The sequence below is a fragment of the Acanthochromis polyacanthus genome, chromosome 4 (assembly GCF_021347895.1).
Source record: "Acanthochromis polyacanthus isolate Apoly-LR-REF ecotype Palm Island chromosome 4, KAUST_Apoly_ChrSc, whole genome shotgun sequence".
In the NCBI taxonomy this organism is placed as follows: Eukaryota; Metazoa; Chordata; class Actinopteri; family Pomacentridae; genus Acanthochromis; species Acanthochromis polyacanthus.
The window spans coordinates 24,841,888-24,864,238 of record NC_067116.1 but is presented as its reverse complement, the minus strand read 5'-3'; the positions used below and the strand labels follow the sequence as shown (position 1 = coordinate 24,864,238).

The 22,351-nt window shown below is 39.6% G+C and overlaps 1 protein-coding gene and 1 long non-coding RNA gene across 2 annotated transcripts; one reads left to right on the top strand and one right to left on the bottom strand.

Annotated features, from left to right (window-relative positions):
* The first annotated feature begins 96 nt into the window (after positions 1–96).
* On the top strand, positions 97–21,998 carry LOC110947397 (ankyrin repeat and LEM domain-containing protein 1-like). Its single transcript, XM_051947421.1, has 5 exons — positions 97–462; positions 17,334–17,502; positions 17,999–18,161; positions 18,254–18,386; positions 19,227–21,998. The coding sequence occupies exons 1-5, from the start codon at positions 183–185 to the stop codon at positions 19,391–19,393; spliced, it is 912 nt and encodes a 303-aa protein (XP_051803381.1). The 5' UTR covers positions 97–182; the 3' UTR covers positions 19,394–21,998.
* Positions 9,318–19,444, bottom strand: LOC127533702 (uncharacterized). The gene is made up of 3 exons (XR_007941459.1): positions 19,243–19,444; positions 18,759–18,851; positions 9,318–9,564 (listed from the first exon to the last, which is right to left on the bottom strand). It is a non-coding gene; the product is annotated as an uncharacterized LOC127533702 (long non-coding RNA).
* Positions 21,999–22,351: the final 353 nt, after the last annotated feature.

The following is a 22,351-nucleotide window of genomic DNA, read 5'->3' as shown; positions in this document are numbered from 1 at the left end:
TGCCATTTTCAACAATCCACTTAAGATTTTTTAATACATTTATTGGAGTTTCAGTCTTTTATTGCGAGTATACTAACTACTACTGCTGTGTTATCTAGCCCCCTTTTGCATTTATGGAAATGTAAAAAAAACATGCAGTGAGTACAAGCAGTGAGGATGCCATCCTCTATGACTTACATTTCATGCGGACTGGTATGAAGGGGAACAAAGGAAAAGAGAACCAGAAACCCCAGACTGTGGTACAGAAAGAGGGAAGTGATGGCGCTGAGGTCAGATTGTTCCCAGAAACCAGTAGGATTACTGACAAGGAACTGAGATTGAGGCTAGTGGAGCTTGGAGAGAGTCCGGGTCCTATCAGCAGGCACACCAGGCCCACCTACCTTCGGAGGCTGCGTCACCTGTTACAGGAATCAAACTGCAAATCACAGCTTGGCCAGAAACAGACAGACCAACCGCAAACAGGTAATGCTTGTGCACTTTATTTCAACTTCTTGATTACTGTGCTAGCTTCAGCTGTGAACTGGTCATGACAGTATTTCTAAACTTGTGGTTTGGGTTGTGAGCAGTTTTAAGGTAAGAGTGTGCATGTGTTTGAGAAGATAAAAAAATAAAAATGTTTTTTTTTCCATAATAAATTTGTAAATGTGTTTCTATTAAAGTGAATGTTTGTGAAGTTGTAGCCTTTTGTGACTATAAAATCACTCCTACGGAGAAGCATGAAAATGGAACATTAAAGTCATTAGTTGGGATTGAAGCTCGCCACCATTTGGATGATTGAGTCACTTTGTGGGTGGATTAGATTAGAACCAATGTTCCCTCTAATTTTTTATGACTCTGAGCAAACACACAAACTCCCTGAGCAGTCCCTTGGACCACTGAGCAACGTCAGACGTGTGCACTGTGGTTTCACCAGTAACGCATCCATCCAAGTTACATGGTTTATTAAAAGAATCAAATGACAGCGTTTACATTTCTGTTAAAGCACTTTGTCAACAGGAGCCAGTTGAAGGCTGTGGTGATTCTGGTAACACTGCAATGTATCTGAGTGAAGTTATTGAATATTTGTGCCTTTCTTTGCTGTTGCAGCAGTGTTGCAATTTGCAGACGGTCCCTGTTCACTCCATAGACACCATTGTTATTTCTGCAGCTTGAAAGACAGCTACTTTTGATGAAACTGGGCTTGTAACACTTTGTCTGCCTTACAACAATGGGGAAGAGGCATTGTTTATGTTTTGACAACCTATAGCTAATGAGTTATTGATGCTGGAAGTCTGAATCTGTGAATATCTTTCCAACTTTACTGAATTTAGGGCCACTACCACCCAAGGGGTGGTATATTTAATTTTGAAAATAGCATTTAGCCATACTTAAACCTTTAAGTGCTTTATTAACATGGAACTAAGAATATTGTATTGTTTTATGATCACAGGTTATGTCTGAAAAAAGTTGATATTTTAAATAGTGAAACCATACTAATAAAATAAAATGTAATGACCAACCAGTGTGTAATTCTGTATTCTGCAAAAACATCAACAACTGAATGCAGAATACTGTACAAAGAAATTCTACAGATATTTTTTTCATCTAAATCTTATCTTAACACGGGTAATGTATTAGCTAACTTACTGTATTTGTGTGTATGCATGTATTTATTGATTTATTTAGTACTGTTAACAGAGTTCTGAGTGAGTTTTTCTTTAGATAGGCAAAGGCCATTTATTGATCACATATAGGTTATTAAATGTTTGTTAAAAACTAAAAAGCATTTTAAAAAAGTAAACAACATAGGCATTTATTGAGTCACTAAAATACTGTAGAGTCTACGGCCACATCAGCATGATCATAAGCATCCTCTGGTAAATTCACAACCATATACTGTAGGAAATCTAGCTGAGCTCATCATGATGTCCCTTATCACATCTACTTCAGGAGATGATTGGAGATGAAAAACTGTGACCTGCTGGTTGGGTCCTCCTCTTACTTCAGTCAGTCCATGAGCAACAGAAAACACAGTTTGCCTTGTACCTTTTGCAAGGGTTTCCAGTCTTCCCACTCATGTCTTTACATTTGCAAACGTTTTTGCTTCTTTGAACGTGGTGGAGTCTTTGTAGGGAGATTAAGCCCAAAAAATAAGCTTTTGACTTCAAGTCATGATGCAAAGGTCCCCTTTGGTATGGAAGTACTTTAGGGTCATACAAATAAATTTATCCTAACACACAAGTGAGATCACCTTTTGTATTGGAGATAAACACATTTTTTCAAAAATGGCCACCAATGTGCCGAAAATCCTCAAGAGCCCATATCTTTGCTTCTGTTATAGATATAATGATCACTTTGGTGTCAAAGTGTACATTTTTGGGGTCAAGGAATCCAATAAAATAGGTTTTCGAGTTTAAAATACCAACAGCTTTCCCTTTACCATGACAACTGGGGGTAAAGATGCACATTTTACTTAAAAATTGTGTCATCAGAGTGACTTATCATTTCCTTCAAAAAGTTTTTTATTTAAGCAATGCAACTACTTCTGTACATTACATTTGTCCTAAGTAGCATGAGATTTGAACTAGTCAGGAGTAGCATATGCTCAGATGCACCAGCCAGGGATTGTAACAGCTGTAGCAGCTGTTGAAGGTCCAAAGTGACAGGTTGACACTTTGAGGTTGGTATGCCTTTCTCATTTAATAGATATTTCTTAAGGTTTGATAACTAATAACTAGCTAAATAATAAATAGTTAGCTGCATTATAGCTAGCTAGCTACCAACTACTTAGCTTCACTATTAAAGCAAGCACATAGCCTACATTTTGCTAGCTAGTTAGTTAGCTTCATTATTACCTCCGCCAAGGAGGTTATGTGACACCCGGCGTTTGTGTGTCCGTCTGTCTGTCTGTCTGTTAGCAAGATAACTCAAAAACGCCTGGGCAGATTCACATGAAATTTTGAGGAGATGTAGACTATGGTAAGAGGAAGAGCTGATTTAATTTTGGTGGCAATCCGGAAAGGATCCTGGATTCTGGATCACTTTGAATTTTTTATTTAGTAGGCTTTAGTATGTGGTCCAAAATATGACAAAAACATCATAGGTTAGTATGTCGTCCAATAAATTGGAGCTAGGTGTCCAGATAGCTCAACTGGTCAAGAAGGTGATTCATAAACAGAACTGTGTCAGAGATGCAGGTTCAATTCCAGCTCATGATCCTTTACTGCATGGGTTTCCTGTTTTTCTCTCTATCCTTGGCAGAGGTCTGCACTCTCTGAGTGCTTTTCTAGTTATACATATATAGCTGCACAAATGAATTGCACTTTAGCTTATTGCATATGACAGTTTGCTAACTGTTATTAAGTGAGTGTGTGTGGTCTGTTGGAAAGTCTGATACCAGCATGAAGGAAGGACCTGCAGTAATGCTCCTTCACACACCTGGGATAATCAGTCTGTCACGAAAGGAGATGTCCACTGCCCTCAGAGTGTGTAATGCATGGGTTGGGAGATGCTGTCCAGCAGGGATGTTAGCTTGCCTAACATCTTCCTTTCTCCCACCACCTACACTGGATTCAGGGGACTCCCCAGGACAGAGCAGGCTGTCTTGATCAGCCGATCAAGTCTCCTTTTGTCAGCAGCTATGACGCTGCTGCCCCAGCAGACTACTCCATAAAAGATGGCTGATGCCACCACAGAGTCATAAAAAGTCTTCAGGAGTGTCCCCTACACCCCAAAAGATTGCAGTCTCCTCAGTAGACAGAGTCTGCTTTGACCCTTCTTCTAAAGTGCTGTGGTGTGGTCTGACCAGTCCAGTTTATTGTTCAGGTGAACACCCAGGTACTTGTATGAGTCCACTCTCTCCATGTCCATGCCCTGGATGTTCACCAATGGTGGGTGTGTGTGATTGCACCTGTGGAAGTCCACCACCAGTTCTCTGGTCTTTCCTGAGTTGATCTGGAGGCAGTTCCACTGGCATCAGTCCACAAAGTCCTGGTTCAGTTCTCTGTACTCCCAATCATCATCATCTGAGATGAGACCGACGACTGCAGATTCATCAGAGAACTTCTGTAGATGGCAGCTGGCTGAGTGGTCCTTGAAGTCTGCAGTGTACCGGGTGAAAAGAAACAGAGCCAAGATCATTCCCTGTGGGGCCCCTGTGCTGCAGACCACCACGTCAGACTCACAGTCCTGTGTCCTCACAACCTGTGGTCTGTCTGTGAGGTAGTCCATTATTCTACCCAAGAGGTGGTGATCCACCCCTGTCTATGCTTGGACTAGGAATTTGAAATGAAGAGCCACTGTGGCTCACTCATAAGAATAACAATGAGCCACAAAAAGTCACAAATTTCTGTCAGTGATAGCGGAAAAAACTGAGTCATTTTTCCTGCATTCTGGTACATTTTGAGGTTAAAAAAAAGCTCAATTAAACAGTTCTATTTTAACTATTTTATTTCTACTTATATGTATGTATGTTGTCTTTGACGACCCCGCCCCCCCACCCCCACAAGGTGAAATGTTAAAGTCTAAGTCCTGAATATAAATATCATCACAAAGTGTGAGTCTATATCATTCTGCTAAACTTTCAGATCCAAATTTAATGTTCTTTTTGTAAAAACAGGCAGTCAGGGGTAAAGACACATTCTCATGTATATATGCATTTGGCCATTTAAAAACCTGTACCTGAAACATATTCATGATCAAAACTTTTTGACCAATAAAAATATTAATTTCATGTCCAATTTACCTTCTTTTCCTCCTATGTCCAATTCTTCAACCCTCACTATGTATCTCACAACTGTAGCATAAACTCAACAAAAACCTCCACTTTCTCGCTTTTCCTGATCGCAAATGACTCGCCTTGGGACACACCGTTCAGAGATTTCACGCAGTAAAAATAGCATGCTTCTCTGTGATTGGCCAAGAGCGGGTCATGACCCGGGCGCATGATCAAGATTCAGGGGGCTCCGACCATTTCCGACGCCTGCCAAGAGAAAAAGTTTGTTTTTCTTATATTATCGCTCGGGCGTTTCGAAGAAAAAGTAAGTCAAACCCTTTTTTGTTGCTTATTACAAGAAAAATAGAGCGCCAGTGTGGCTCACACAGTTCAGAATGACTGCACCATCCAGCAAAACGATGTGCCAATGGCGCTGTGGAGATCGGCTAGCGCAAGCCAAGCCTGTGACCGCCAGCTTGTCCCTCAGAAGAACCAGCTGAATCGTATTAAAAACACTGGAGAGATCAAAGAACATGATTCTCGTAGTACTTGCAGGCTTCTCCAGATGGGACAGAGCTCTGTCCAGGGTTAAGATGATAGTGATTGCAATTATGTTTAAACAAAAAAAAGCTGTAGATAAGATCTAGGACCCTCCTGAAGTGGTGCGAGTCACTATGTAGTGCAGGTGATGAGTTAAAATCCTGCCATGTAGCACAAAAGCTGCAGAAATGCTGTAGCATCACAAAGGCTACTTCATCCATCAAAATCATACATGTTGCCACTGTTCACAGAGTTGCCTACCAGCCCCACTATGGCTTGGCATGCAATGAAAGTCCTCAGACAAACAATCAGCTACCGTAGTCCAGGTCAGACATCCCTGCTCCACAGATTTGTCCCAATGCTCTGTGGTGTATCTGAGGACAACATCACAACTGTGGATGCTGCACAACTCTCCCTCTTCTTTTACAAAGGAAAAGATTTTCACCACATTCCACCAAGTAGTGATGCACTCCATCAGCACCTCCTTCAAGTAGCTTATCAGATAAGAAAAATTTGTGTAGGGACATAAATATGGCTAAGAATAATGGAAGGCCTTGGTATCACGGCTCATGTTTCTCTTAAGAGTGGACATGTATGGGGCAAGGCACTTGTCCAACACCATGTGACAATTTTGCCGTGTCTATGGGGATGGCAGCAGGGTTCCCCAGACTCTCCACCAACTCCTGTCTACACTACAACTGCCACTATTTCAAAGGACTTGCCAGATCTTGTCATGTGCAAATTCAAGACTGGCTGTAATGCACCTTGCAAATGCTGCATGCAGAGGCTGCTTTGCATGTCTTTCTATAGATGTCATGGCTCATGTTCCCACAGTTGGTCAGACATCTAAATCGACAGTCATCTTTGTGATGTATTTACACTAAGCTATTAGTCTTCATCACTAGAAAATTGTAGGTATAGCATCGCCTATTTCTAAAATATGAACATACACTCATGGAAATAAATGTTAGACCACCCTTGTTTTCCTCAATTTCTTGTTCATTTGAATTCCTGGTACCACTAAAGGTACATTTGTTTGGACAAATATAATGACAAAAACAAAAATAACTCATGGGAGTTTAATTTCAGAGCTGATGTCAGACATTTTCCATGGTTTTCTTGATAATAACCAAGATGATTTCAGTTCTTCCATCAGTAGCTATGGCATTGTACTGCCAAACACAGCTTTTATGATTCCATGTTTTCTTATCTTTCTGTTTTAGTCCCATGATCCACACAGGAGTTAGTACTGATCCATAACCATTGTTTCTGATGACTGCAGCCATGCATTTTGGCATGCTCTCTACCAACTTCTGACATTATTCTGCTGTCACAGCAGCTCATTCCTGTTGCACTAATTCTAACTAATCTGCTTTGTTTCTGTGCTTGTGGTTCTCCATTTAGCGTTTGATGATTTTCCACAGGTTTTCCAGTTGGATTTAGATCTGGTGATTGAGCAGCTAAGGCATGGTTCCAATGTTCTGGTTCTCCATCCAGGCTTTAATTGACCTTGTCGTGTGGTAAGGGGCAATTGTTTTGTTGGAAAATCCAGTCATTGGAAGCAGGAAAGAGTTTTCCACCTGATGGAAGAACACTGTTTTCAAGAGCATGACCTGTACATGACCCTGGTTCATTCGCCCTGTTCCACCCAGACTGAAACACCTCAGATGGTCACTGATCCACCCCCATGTTTTACTGTAGGGACAGACAGTGTGGTTTGGTAGCTTCCCCAGGCTTTCTCCTGGCTGGAGTGGGCGTCTAGTGAAATTCGAGTCATCACTGAAGAGAACCTTAGTCCAATCATCACACTCAAGTCCTATTTCTCCACAGCGTCCACTCATTTTAAGGTCCCTGGAGGTCTGAGGATGATTCCTGACACAGAAACGGAATGAGTGATGGTCATCTGGTGGGTAGAAAGACGTTTCCTGTCGTGACCAGCTAGCAGTTTGTAAAACCATGTTGGTTCATTATACAGTTTTTGATGAATGTGTGGACAGACGTGTATGGGACATTTATGAAAATACGGAACAATTTGCGTCCCGTATTGATTCATACACAAAAATTAATTGTCAAATAAAGGACGATTCCGTATTTTAACAGAACATGTGGCAACCTTATCTCTGACAACCATTCCATCTTAAAACAGATTTGCATTTCTTTTTTACTTTGGCTTTGGTTAGGGGAATGTTCCACTGCCTGTTCATTTTGCCATTATTATAAAGGATCAACATAAGCAGCACTTAGCAATCATCAGCGTGTCTTCACTCCACATCAGCCACACCACTCTGTTAGGCGTCTAACAACGGTGGCTGCACATAAAGACCAGTGGCGGATCTTCCGTGTCCCCCCCCAAAAAAAAAATCAATTGAAATTTACATTGCTGATACTCCGATTTCCAGCGCTCATGAACGCAACTTCGTTTTCCGCTGCACCTGAATGCACCAATGACGTGAGTTTGATCTTTTGATTGCATTTCCTTTGGATTTGAAGAAGCTTTTGAAGACGTTTCCTGATGCCCATAGGAGAAGACAAGCAGCTTTGTACATTTGCGGTAAGAAGACTATGGATGTTTCTCAGTACCGTAACTGTCTGTACTTGCGTTCTGACGTACTTGTGAAACCATCATCATCGGACCACAGCATCGGACCAGACTAGTGGTACATAGATATGATCAGTAGATAGACCAAATATACCAAAGGAAGTGCAGCTATTTTAATATTTTAAAAAATGATTCTATCAGTCAGAACATGGTGAAAGTGCAGCTAAAGTTAAGTTGGCGAAAGTAAGGATAAGCAACGTTTCCTTTTACTTGCAGAAAAATAAAGCCACATATTTGCTATTTATTAAAAATAGCAAATATGAGGAACACTTCCAGTTTGTTTTAGTTTGTCAGTATTTATCAGTGGAGCAGTAGCACATTTTCCACCGACAGTTTTACTGTCCGTTGTCTTGTTTTAATCAGTTTTCAGTTCAGTAATTCAGTCCTTCGGCTGATTGGACCAACAGGACTCCGATAGCTGGTCGGTAATAATTATAATTTACTGATCGGTGCCGGTTTTAATGAACTTTATGTTCAACTTTAGTCAGCTATAATGTGAGCAGTGAATCCCAGGAGTTGGTGGAGTTTATTTCTCTGCGTGTTGACCACAGACAAGAGTTAGCATCCAGTGAGTATTAGCTTTAATGTGAATTAGCGATGCTAACCGAGCTAGCTGACCAGTCCTGATTAGCAGCTAATTGTAGCACCAAGCTAACAATATTTGTGTTGTTTCCTGTCAGCAGCTGAAGTGTGTTGTGTTCCTGTAATGTGGTTCATTAAGTTCATAAAACTTTGGATGGTTGACGTTAATGTAACGTTCAGGAAACTTAAATGTGATAAAACAGTAGTGTTAATGTTCTAGTTGTCAGGAATCAACTTTAATTTGACACTAAAACACTGATAGTTTTAAATGACATCAGTTTCATTAATTTGTTGAAAGTTGTCTGATTTGTTGTTGTGATGTTGCTGCTGATTTATTAAAACCAGATGATCTGTGTTGAAGACACGTTTAGTTCTAGTATCAGAAATACAAGAAGGAAAATGAAAGTTTAGTTCTGCTACATCAAAGGTTTCAGGAATAAAATAACTAAATGAGTCTTTATGCCTCAAACTTTATTTACAATAATGAAATAATGAAATGATCACAGATAATAAATATATAAATAGCAGATAAAACCTGAGAGAATAATTTCCTAAAAAGTCTATGAAGGAAAAGCAGCTTTTCTTCCTGAAAGATCAGAATCAGCTCCAACATCTGCATCAGACAGCATCAAGTAAACCAGAAAGAAAAGAAAAAAGAAAATGACTTCTTTCTGATTACATCTGTTCTGCTGCTCACTTTCTTCACCTTTGTAGTCCATTTTTAAAAGTTCAGCAGACAGGTGCTCTGCTTTGGAGTGTGACGATGACATCAGTGATGTGGAAAGTGAAGTTTCCGTTTCACCTACAGCATGCTTAGGGCACCCAGGTCAGACTTGATGTTTGAAATACTGACCGACAGCTCAGATTTACCTGTCTGCAGTTCCGTTTTGAATGAATGTTAAATTTTCACTTCAAAGCCACTAGGAGCTGGGTCTTTAAAATAGCCGCCGTCTCGTTACAGAGTGAAAGTAGCAGTTCCTCCTAAAGGTCAGAGATCGCAGCATCTGAGGGCTTGTTCAAAAGAAGACATAGTTGATGAAGATGTTCTCCAGCAGGGCCAGGAAGACCAGAACCAAGCAGCCTTGAGATCTTAGGCAGTGTCTCCCTCAGGTGGGTGTCAACGGTGTTCACGGTCAGGTCTATGATAATCCTGTCAAAAAACAAAACAGAAAAAAAATCTAGATTATAATCAACATGTAACCAAAGTACTCTGTGTATAATGCCATATAGTTCAGAAAATGTCAAAATATAGTATACTTTTCAAGAATAACAGTATGGTCTGTAGTTCATAGTATTGCATGTCGGCAAAAAAATAACCCCGTAATAGTATAGCATGTCGTCCAAATAACGTGACAGTTTAGGATGTCGTCCAAAAAACGTCATAGGGTAGCATGTCATCCAGAAAACTTCATAGTGTAGCATGTCATCCAAAAAACGTCACAGTTTAGCATGTCGCTCAAAAAACGCCATAGTATAGCATGTCATCCAAAAAACATAATAGTATAGCAAGTCGTCCAAATAACGTCATAGTTTAGCATGTCGTCCAAAAAACATCATCAAAAAATGTCAGTATAGCATGTCACTCTAAAAACGTCATAGTATAGCCTTTGGGCCAACAAACGTCATAGTATAGCATGTCACCCAAAAAACGTCATAGGGTAGCATGTCGCCCAACCAATGTCATAGTATAGCATGTTGTCCAAAAACCGCGTAGCATAGCATGTCGTTCAAAAAACGTCATAGTATAGCATGTCGCCCTACAAACGTCATAGCATAGCACGTCGCCCAACAAACGTCACAGTATAGTATGTCGCTCTAAAACCATTCTAGTATAGCATGTCGCCCTAGAAACATCATAGTATAGCATGTCATCCAAAAAACGTCATAGTATAGCCTTTGGTCCAACAAACGTCATAGTATAGCATGTCATCCAAGAAACATCATAGTATGGCATGACACTCTAAAAACGTCATAGTATAGCATGTCGCTTTATAAACGTCATAGTATAGCATGTAGGGCTCCAAACTAACGACACGTCGACTAATCGTCTGAGCATGATACGTCATCAAAAGTGGAAGTGAGCGCGCAATTAAACAGAAATCACCGTCTGACAACCTTGATGCTCGATGCTTGCTTATGCACAAAACAGGGCTAGAAAGTGGTGTAAATAACAACCTTTGCGTAGAAAGTGGTGTACGCTGTTGTACGTTGTGATTTCTAAAAACAAACTTGGCATGAGAATGTGCGCACCGGTGCGCCAACTTTGATGCTTCATGACATCTTGTTCTGCCTCCGACCTCGTGGAAACTCCAGAAAGTTAGGAAAGCCTGTGGAGACTCGAAGAACTTGTGGAGACTCGAAAAACTTGTCGGGCGGGGGAAGGTGTGGTGGGTGGTGGGGGAGTACAGGGGGGCAGTGGGGGGAGGTGGGGGAGATCGCCACCCACCTCCCCGCCTACTCTCCGCCCTGACTCCACCCTGACTCCACCCAGACTCCACATTGGCTCCACCCATGTGGTCACTTGGAAACTACCATGACAAAGGGACGACGAAATTATTTCTTTATATCTGATCTGTAGCTTTAGCTCAGTGAGTTAAGGGTTAGTCTGTGGAGCTACAGGTCACTGGTTCAAGACCAGACCCTTCTTAAATTTTTTGAAAACTTTAGACAAAGACAAAGAAAGAAAATTGCCAGTGGTGGGTCTTGAACCTGCTACCTTCCACTGGGTAGTCTCTTTTCTTATCCCCTGAGCTACTCACTCAGATACTAATGCTTCTTTTTTTTTGCATATTTATCATCTATTTTTTGTAGTTTTCGAGTTTTTCTTTAGCTCGAGTCTTGTCTCGACCATTTTTTCTTAGGAGGTTGGCTTTCAACCTTTGCGCTGGAGGGTTGAACCCTCAGATCCAAGACTTTCCAAAGCCTCCAGACCTCCCAAGTCCTCGGGACCTGAGCTTTCACACAGTCTGAAGGCTGATATCTTCAAAGTTCCTGAGTAGATCCCTGTTAGTTTGAGCCTTTAGACAGTCTGAGGACTGAAAACCCCAAAGTTCTTGAGCAGTTGTCTTTCAGTTTGAAACTTTAGACAGTCCGAGGGCTGAAGTTTTAGAAGTTTTTCAGTACTTTTCTGTTAGTTTGAACTTTCTGGTTAATGGAAGCCTTAAAATTTGTGACAGTCTTGATTTCACATTTAGACTATTTATCTGAGTTCTTCTCAGGCCTTCACCTGTGGGTTCTTTAGAAATCCTGAACAAACTTTGATTCTCTTCACTGAACAGTAAAGTTTGTGGTGATCAGAAGGTAACATTAGTTTGATTAATGCCTTCAACTATTAGTAGACTTTATCTGGAAAGCAGTTTTCCTGAAATAAAATGAGTTCTTAGTAAATCTTACCACAATCAAACCAAGAACATAGAAAGAGGAAATGTTTGAAGAAACATGTTTTCATTTCAGACTAGAAAACACTTTCAGACCTTTGTCTGTTTTTGCTCTTTTGATCGTTTTATCGTCTCTTCTGTTTAATTTGATCTTCTAAAGTTTAACTGGTGTCTTTTCAAATGTTTTGTCTTTAGTTTGATTCTTCTTAAATGTTTAGTTTTGCTCTTTTCTCACCTTTTATTCTTTTCTAATGTCTGATTTGATTTTGAAATGTTTTGTCTATTTAATGTTTAATTGTTGCTTCTTGAAATGTTTTATCGGCTTGTTTGAAAAATTTCCTTTTCTTTCCCAATGTTTTATTTTTAAGTGAAGTCTTTAAGGTTTTTCTTTTTAAATGTTTTAGCACCTTTTAATGTTTAATGTTCTTTTAAATGCTCCATTGTATTTTCTGTTTAATTCCTATTTAAAGTTTTGTTGTCTTTAAGATTTAATTTTCAAATTAAACATTTATTTTTTAATGAAGTGTTTTGTCTTAAGGGTTTAATAATCTAATTAAATGTTTTGTAGTTTTTAAATGTTTAATATTTTTCTTGCTTAATTGTATGTTTTAAATGTTTAATTATCTAAAATATTTTATATTTAATGTTTAATTTCATAATTACATGTTTTGTATCTTCTGTTTAATTATCTAATTAAATATTTTGTCTGTTGAGTCTGATTTAAAGTTTAATTTTCTTTTTAAAATTTTTATTGTATTAAAAGTTTTTTTCCTTTGATTTAATTGCTTTTTAATGTAGTTTACTTCTTTAATCTTTTTTTCTGTCAAGCTTTTAACCCCAACCTTAAAAATGAAACAAACCCTTAAATCATAATGAAAATAATTGTTGTCACAATCGTGAGTTAGTCAATTATTCAGTTTATCAATTCATCTTTATTTGTTTAGCACTTTTCACACAAATGACAAAACTAAACAAGCAAAGAGAAAAATGATGCTGAAACTATGATTGAAACTAAAAAAACATTTAAAAAAAGATTTAACATGGTAATAAAATGTGTTCAGGGGATGGAGGGAGTTTATTGAAGTCTACTTGGGCTCACACAGTAAATCATTTAAAATAGAAACTTGATATTCAGTCTAAGGAAACTGCAGAACGACAGAAGAACCAACAATAGCTCCTGTTTTCTCCTTTAATGAGTCGACTCTTCTTGTTCTTTCAGACCAAAGAACTACAGACTCTTCACAACCTGCTCAAACTCTTGGTACAGGACCTCACCACATGGGTCAAGAAGGTTTCCTTCTCATTTCTACTCTAAAGCTCACCTTCTCCTGCTCAAACTGCCAACAAATGTTTCTGCTGCTCTAAAGTCTGGTCTCCAGAACTTCCTAAAAACTCTCAAAGTCTCTTCTGCTGCAGGTTGCTTTGTAGAACTGTTACAGAAACCTCACTAAACCACATGGAGGGGCCTCAAGATAGTCGCCCAAATGAAACTGTACAAAAAACAAACTAGCACAACCCAAACACTAAAGTCTCCTGCAGCCTACCAGAGAACCTCTTTAAACGGAGACTCAGGACAGGAACTCTTACCTTCTGGACAACCAACATTGGTTCACAAACAAGAAAACAGAATGTGTCTGACCAAAAACCTCTAAAGACTCACTACAGCCAAGATAAAGACAACTCAGCTGCACCAAATCCACTAATCACTGCACACGTTTGCACCATGTGCTAACTGTGGTTAAAGAACCACATTTACCAAGACAACTATGCAGTACAAAGCCCTAAAACACACCAAGAAACACATTAAAGATGATTTTACTGCTGAAAACTGCAAGCCAACACCTAAAGAACAAACTAAAGCAACGGAGCCAAACCTGGTTCAGTGAAGAGAAGGAAAGGAAATGTTTGACTGCAGACATAAAGCAGGAAGACAGTGAGCTGCTCAGGTGTTCCTGATAACTCCAAGCAGCCACCTGGACAGCCAATAGGAACACAGCTTACTGGAAGTCCAGAGGGCTGGCTTAGTGAAGTAAATTTAGTTTAAAGTTGAAGCAGAAGGTTAACAGAGAAAGTTGAAAACCACCTTCTGATACCTGGTTTCTCTGAGTTTTCACACATAGAACTCCTGAACATGTCAAACTGGTTTCATAGTAGAACCATCACTGTAAAAATGTCATAGTATGGTGTGTTGCTCAAAAAACATTACAACTGGCTGTGTAGGGTTGCTGAGGAGCGACACAAAAACAGGATAAACACTGGTTTCCAGGGGGTTAGGAGTCTATTTATTTGAAAGAGTAAGTTTACAACAACACAACATGTGAGCAGAAAAATCACAAAGTCTGTCTTTAGTTCAGCTGAAAATATTAGTTTTTGTTTTTTTTATTGACCAAACTTTTCAAGAAGTAGATGAAGAATAATTAAAGCTCTCATGTAGAAGTCCAACTTATTTTGGGTCCTTGTGGAGAGTTTAATCTTAGAGATTGTACAGCTGTTGAGTTTTTAGAGTTAAACAAATGAACAAACTAGAAAAGCACTCGGAGAGCGCATACCTCCGCCATGCCGTTTGTCTGTCTGTCTGTCCGTCTGTCCGTCTCTGTGTGTGTGTGTGTGTGTGTGTGTGTGTGTGTGTGTGTGTGTGTGTGTGTGTGTGTGTGTGTGTGTGTGTGTGTGTGTGTGTGTGTGTCTGTTTGTCTGTTAACAGCATAACTCAAAAAGTCATGGACTGATTTTCACCAAATTTTTGAATTGAGCGGCCATCTCTCAATTGTCCTTCGACCTTCAAAAAATTCCTGGATCCAGACGGTGATCCGGATCACCTCCAAAATCTAATCGATTGTTACTTTTGCTCTTCCGGTCATCCTGTAAAAATTTGGTGAAAATCCGTGCGTGACTTTTTGAGTTATGCTGTTAACAGGCAAACAGACACACACACACACACACACACACACACATGTTTGTTTTCTATACCGGTGGGCACTTACCATTGACTCCCATTCATATCTAACTCCTAACCCATACCCTAACCCTAACCTTAACCATCACCAAATCAATGCCTAACCCTAAACAAACGTTTTTGCACTTTTACATTTTTTATTAACAACAATATGGCCAAGAAAACGGTGTTGCCACCCGTGGGGACCTCATTTTAGGTCCCCACCGTAAGACAAGTCCCCACCTTTATAGCAAATAGTCAGGTCAAAGTCCCCACCTGTATAGCAGAAACAAGTACACACACACACACACACACACACACACACACACACACACACACACACACACACACACACACACACACACACACACACACACACACACACACAGACGGACAGACAGACAGACAGACAGACAGACAAACTCTGGTGATTACATAACCTCCTGGCGGAGGTAATAACAGCAGCATAAATCTCAAATCTCATTATGAGGAGTCTGGATTGAGGTTTCTCACTTGATAATGATCAAAACATGAAATTTAGGTTGGTTTAAAGGAATATTCCATCTTAAATCTTTGAATGCTGACCTAAAAGGTTGGTTTCAGGAAATATTCCACCTACAAGGTCCTCACACATCGACCTTAAAGGAACATTCCACCAAAAATCCCTGGACATGCACCTAAAATGTTGGTTTAACCGAGTATTCCATCCAAAATCCTCAAAGAGACCTGAGGGGCTGGTTAAAAGGATTATTCCACCTAAAATCTCAACTAGGGCAGTATGTGTAGCAGCGACAGCAGAAAGAGGTCCTCTCTGGGTAGAAGAACCGTGTCCGAGTGGCAGCTTCCTTTCTGCTCTTACCTTACTCACTAAACTCAAGTGTCATGGAGGACTCGAGTAGTTGACGTTTCCTGCTGCAACCTTCTCTTTTTCAGCTTTCTTCCACGTTCGATCACTCCTGACCTGGTTTTTGTTGACGTTTTTGACCCCTTTTCCGAGCTTTGACCAATCCGAGAACATGAAGTACATCATCGGCATCGGCGGCGTAACCAATCGAGGGAAAACTCGCCAACTGCCTGATCAAGAACCTGCCAACTGCTGCGTGGTCCATCAGGATGACTCTTTCAAGCCCCAAGATCAGATTGAAGTTGGTGAAGATGGCTTTAAGCAGTACGATGTCATCACTGCTCTGGACATGGACGCCATGATAAGTACGATCTACACATGGCTGAAGAACTCAGTGAAGTTTGAGAAGTCTCATGGCGTTAATAACACCCTGGACACAGAGATCGTCCCGAAGTCCGACCACAAGGACGAGGAGGAGACTCACATCCTCATTGTGGAGGGCTTCCTGCTTTACACCTACAGGCCTTTGATGGACGTGCTAAACCAACGTTACTTTATTTCCATCCCATATGAAGAATGCAAAAAGAGGAGGTGCTCTAGCAAGTACACGGTGCCAGACCCCCCCCGACCTGTTCGATGGCCACGTCTGGACCATGGACCTGCAATACAATAACATCTGCTCACTGTGAAAGATCATTGAGAGCAGCTTTTTGTGATTTCTATGCAAAACACTATGATGTTTGCTGAGCTGTACACAATTAAATGATTTAAGAAAATTGAATATTGCTACTGTTTATTATTGTTCTCAGGTTTACTATTAAATGTACAGAGTGCTACTTACTGTATTTTAAAATTTACATTACTGCACAAAACATTAAAGATTATTTTACCACAGATCAAGGGTACAGATTGTTGTTGTTCACTGTGTATTGAGTAGTACTCATTTTGATTTAGACTGATTAGTATACAGAATCCTATGACGTTTATGGTTTACAGCTGAGAACTAGTTGCTAAAAGTACAGATTATTTCTTATTTTAGGTGTGATAATTGTCAGTAAACATTCTAAAAGGTAGAAATCCACAAGGTTGTGGGCTGTTCTTGCACAATATTTGTCACTTAATTGCCCTCAGGATACTGTCGTTGAGCTTACTAGTTTTACATAACAGGCAGATGCTTCAGCTGATGATGTTGTAATTCACATAAGCAAGGAAACAAGTCCATCATAATTTGAATGTTTACAGTCAAAAATGAAAAGGTCATATAGAGCTTTCCTATTGGGTTAAAGAACCAAAAAAACATGACAAATGCTTTGTAAGAGCGAGAGGTCGGTTGCAGCTTTCATTTTTTCTTACAGCTTTTCGGTGGCCCCCCAAAATATCTGTTGTACCCCCCTGTGCCCCCCCACTAAAATTAATCTGGATCCACCCCTGATAAGGATGCCTGTCAAATGTACAGACGATGATTAGCTGCATAAATACGCATGTGAATCGCATCAATGGCTGGAGCAGCCAGTCACCGGTTACTCACTCACTCACACAAGAGCACAGAATGAATTAAGTGTTTATTTTATTTTCAGTTTAGGCTGGATTTTTTTTTGTGTGCAGTGCAGATTTTGTGTGCGCTGAGACCGTGTCAGCAGTGCGCAATTGTCTTAGAGAGAACAGTGATTAGAACCACTGAACAATTGATACACTTACTGTCATTTAGCCTATCTTCACTGTCCCTGACACAGCATGTCATTTTCTTCCCTACTTCATTTCTCCAGATTTCGAATATAGTCCAGAATTGCGTCGGGTACTGCAGACGTTCGAGCTGCCTGGTTGCCAGGATGACGAGCAGGCTTTGTGTCAGCAGTTTGACCAACCAGATCAGAACAGGAAGTGGAGGGAAGGCGTCATCAAATCCAGCTTCAGCTACCTGCTGCTGGACCCAAGGTCTTCTTTCTCTCACTGTGATTTGTTTTGCTTTGCTCTCCTTTGCACAGTGTTGTCAGGTCTTCAAGAAAAGTAGTCACCGCCTGTTCCAACATTTGCCAAATGTGACGAGATAATGATCTTATAATTTTGCATGACGTTATTATGGTAATGTTAAAGTCATGTTGATTTGTCAGTGAACGCTTTAAGAGCTCCCTGAGATTGTTCAATGTTAGCAAGGGTTGTCAGATTATTCTTACGATCACCAAGTGGATTAAAAAGCTGAGAAAGTAACACATTTCCTGAAATGAGAGCAATGTCTCAGTATTTTTTGTTTTCAACACACCCCTATAAACCTCTATTATATCACTTATCAGGTAAACAGAAATAAAACTGTGCTGGCAGAACCGGTTCATTGGCTGATTTGAGTCTGAACTAAACGCACCCAAATAATACATTTAAATACCTTTCATCTTCAGTAAGTAATTACACAGGTTTTGTTTTTCGTTTCTTTTAGAGTGACACAAAACCTCCCGTTCCGGAGTCACACCATGACTCCACATGAATGTTTCCAGACTTTCATTCGTGCTATATTTTATGTTGGCAAAGGAAAACGCTCTCGCCCCTACAGTCACCTGTATGAGGCTTTAGAGTACTACAAAGGGGAAAAAACATGCAAGGTAGGGCAGCATACACAGGTCAGTTCTAATTTATTAAGTTAAAGTTAATTTTAAACATGAATATAACTCCAACTTTTGATTGTCTTTGACAGAGGCTGTGCCCCAAAGTGCAGCACATCCTTCAGGTGTGGAAAGCAGAGAAGGGCGTCATCTCTCTGCATTGTTTCCAGAATGTTATTCCAGTGGAAGCTTACACAAGAGAGGCCTGCATGGTGGAGGCCATCGGTGAGTACAAGGAAGGTGACACTTTTCACAGATGATATCAGTGTTGTATCAGTGATGTAAATCCACAGGAAAACTCCTGTTTAAATATCCAGTCCTTATCTACATTTTATCAGGATCTTACATCACCCTGTCAGATATCAGATATGCACATTAACACCATCTGCCTAAATTCCCCCATATGCCACAAAAACAGCTCTCACCTGTTGAGGTATGAACATAAGATGTGCTAGGGTGTGTCATCTGGCATATAGTCGTTGATTCTCTGGGTTGTTTGGGTAGGACAGTGGGCCTACGTAGATGGGGCTTGTTCTGGTGCATTCTGTGGTACTTGATCGGATTAGGATCTTGGGAGCTTAGAGACCACATCAATACCTTGGGATCTTTGTCGAGTTTTTGAGGCGTATTGTCCTTCTTGCTGAGGCTGCTGCCTTTGGGACATGCCGGTGCTGTGGGGAAGTGCTTGGCCTGCAACAATGGTAGTGGGTAGTACGTGTTAAAGTAACAGCTAAATGAATATCAGGTCCCAGGGTTACCCAGCAGAATGGTAAATTGTAAAAAAAATATCAGTTTTTTTCACTACACCTGTCACCTTCTCCTAAACATGATGTGATAGTTGGAAGTAGAAGCCAAAAAACACCAACTCTAAACTTAATTCTTACTTCATCTAAACTTACTTAAAACTCTTACACTGAAACAATTACATGAGCAAAAATACAGGATAGTAACACGATTGTGAAGTGCTTAGCGTTTTTCAAATTCTGTTGAACACTTATGCTCCACACAAGCACAACATTAATCTTACATTTGTCAGTAACTAACATAATTCCCCAATTGTCCCAGGGCTGAAGATGCTCACCAATCAGAAGCGAGGGGATTTCTACGGCCTGGTGTCCAACTGGCAGGTGAAGAGGAAACGGGAGCTTGGCATCCACCTGCTGTACCGGGCCATGCAGATCTTCCTGGCTGAGGGTGAAAGACAGCTCAGACCAGCAGACATCAGACAGTAGAGACACCCACTGGAGGGGTGTATGAACAGTAGTAAAACACCAACACACAGAGGGAACAATACCACTACTTCACAAAGAAATCCTTTGTTGGTCAAACGTTGGGTGACATTTATAACATCAACAGCTCTTGAGCTGTTCTCTCTCATTTAGTTATCTTCCTACTACAAATGAACTCTGATTTCTCAATTCTCAGTTCCCAGTAATATACATTCCATTCTCTATACACCGTTTTATCCTCACTAGGGTGGAGGGGGTGTTGGAGCCTATCCCAGCTGACTCAGGCGAAGGCAGGGGACACCCTGGACAGGTCGCCAGTCTGTCGCAGGGCTACATATACAGACAAACAATCACTCTCGCATTCACACCTACAGGCAATTTAGAATAAGCAATTAACCTCAGCATATTTTTGGACTGTGGGAGGAAGCCGGAGTACCCGGAGAAAACATGCAAACTCCATGCAGAAAGATCCCGAGAAAGCCGGGACGCGAACCAGGGATCTTCTTGCTGTGCAGCCTCAGTAATATACAATTTTTCAAAAGTCATAATAGAGCTTGACTATACAATATAATACAATACAATAATTAAAATCTAGATATCAAATACATGATCTTTATAACATAAGCAGCTTTTGAGCTGTTATCTTGCATTAAGTTATCTTTCTTCTGCAAATGAACTCTGATCTTGTAGTTTTCAGGAATATACGATTGGCCAAATGTGATATTTGAGCTGGACAATACAGGCAGACAAACGTTCGATAGTATACCAATGTTTAAAATATTTGTGTGGTGCAAAAAACAGAAATCATGGATTTGAACACCAAGTAACAATTCTTAAAAATTCATTAGAATTAAACATAAAAATAGAAATATTTAAAATAAAAGCATAAGAGTGTCATTATAGGCCAGTAAAACACTGTAAAGCATTAACTTTTTACTCTGATACTGTGAGAAATACAATTATCCATCTCAACAAAAACTCAAGAGCAAAACAATTTCAAGCATTTAATAGGAGAAAGAATCTGTGGTGACAATTTCTCAGCTTTCAGACTGTTATAGTTTTAAAAATAAAGCCTCTTGACTATAATATGGGTTTTCTTGACTGTCACTTGCACAATACACTTATGACATTTAATGGAGTTTTCTCTTTTATAGTAAGTATAAAAGAGAAGTGACTTACTGCTACTGTGTTCTCTTGCCCTCTTTTTTTTTGCATTTATGTAAATGGTGTAAATGGTGGGATTTAATTTGTAATTCTCTGTGCCATGTTGTTTGGTGTCCCTCTAGTGGACAGAGGAAGTCTTTAATTTTGTTCTTCGATGCAGAGCTTTTCTCTACATACAGTATCTGGTCCTTAACCACTATATTTTTTTTTGAAACTAGTGTTTTGCGTTACCATTTGAGGCAATTATTTCATGGTGACCTATATTTTGTGTTGAAGTCAAATACTGCTATTTCACAAAAAACTAAATTAATTTTCACAATCAGAAGTTTATTTTAATTCTAATCACAGAGAAACAGCACAAATGTACCATTTTGACAAACAAGGACTTCATTTCTTTAAAAAAAAAACAATTTAGGCATTAATAGTGTGCATAAAAATTGCTAAATTGCTTTGGGGGAATGACATTTTTTTCCTGTTATTAAAAGATACACATTTAATTTTGGAAGAATAGGCTTTAATTACTCTTATCAGGACTCATTCAGTTTCATCTGCAGTCCACACTACAGTGCCAGTTAAGCAATATTTTCGTACAAGCATCACAAAGGTGCTCTATGGGTCTAATGTCAGTCCCGAACACTGTGACCCAACTCGCACATTGAATTTTCTGAGGACGATTGAGGAATGAGAGGTTGCCTATCTCCTCTGAGTAATTACTTTCTCAAGCACACATTTTGCAGTTTAGTCTCTTTAAATAGCAGTCTTAAAAGTGTGCAGAGTAAGTATTGCGCAGTATCATAAAACAGAAGTATATATCTAAAATTATTCAATAGAATACAATATTGTTAGTCTATGTATAACGCTTAGAATTACAGTAATGGCCCATGTGGTTCAAAAATGAAACTCACGACCATTTTAAGAGGGGATTTCCAGTTGCAGAAGTACTTTTCTTTATCTTTGCTGGTCAAGAAGTGGTTTTAGCACAGAATCAGTCCTCTTTTATTGAAGTACTAATCAGGTGCTTTCCTGACAGGGTAGCAAAACAGTTTTCTGAAAAGGACTTTTAACACACCCAACAGAATACAGCGTTCATATGGAGATGTTTTATGAGCATACTTTTACCAGTGAAGAACTGAACCAAATCATACTATAATATAAATGAACCTTATTTTTACACTGACTTTCATACAAGAAATCTAGCTGTAATTGCTTTTCAGTAAAGAAATTGCATGCACTGAGTGCTTTATGTCTATTATAATGTCTAATATAATCCATTATATATGTGTGTGTGTGTGTGTGTGTGTGTGTGTGTGTGTATGTATGTACACACACACACACACACACACACACACACACACACACACACACACACACACACACACACACACACACATATATATATATATATATATAATAAATAAAATGAAATAAAAAAGAAAATTTTAAGCTTTTTTTCCTGAGTCAGGCATTTAAAAACAAACACAAATGTGTCACTTTATTTGTAACCCTGCTGTCACGCAGTAGAAAATGACAGTTACAAATGGCATACACAAAAACAGAAATAAAAAAGTATTTCATAATAAAAAAATGAATTCATCATGATACAGAACAGAAATATTGTCCTTACACGCCACCCAAGTATAAAATACAGCCGAAGTGAATTCCACTCAGATTGAGAGTAAAACAGACGCATAATAAATATTTAGAGGTTGTTACCGTCTCTTTCAAGTTGCTTTTGAGATTGCTGCCTGCTCAATCATTTTGTTGGGGCTTTGTATGTGCACATTACTATCATAAAGC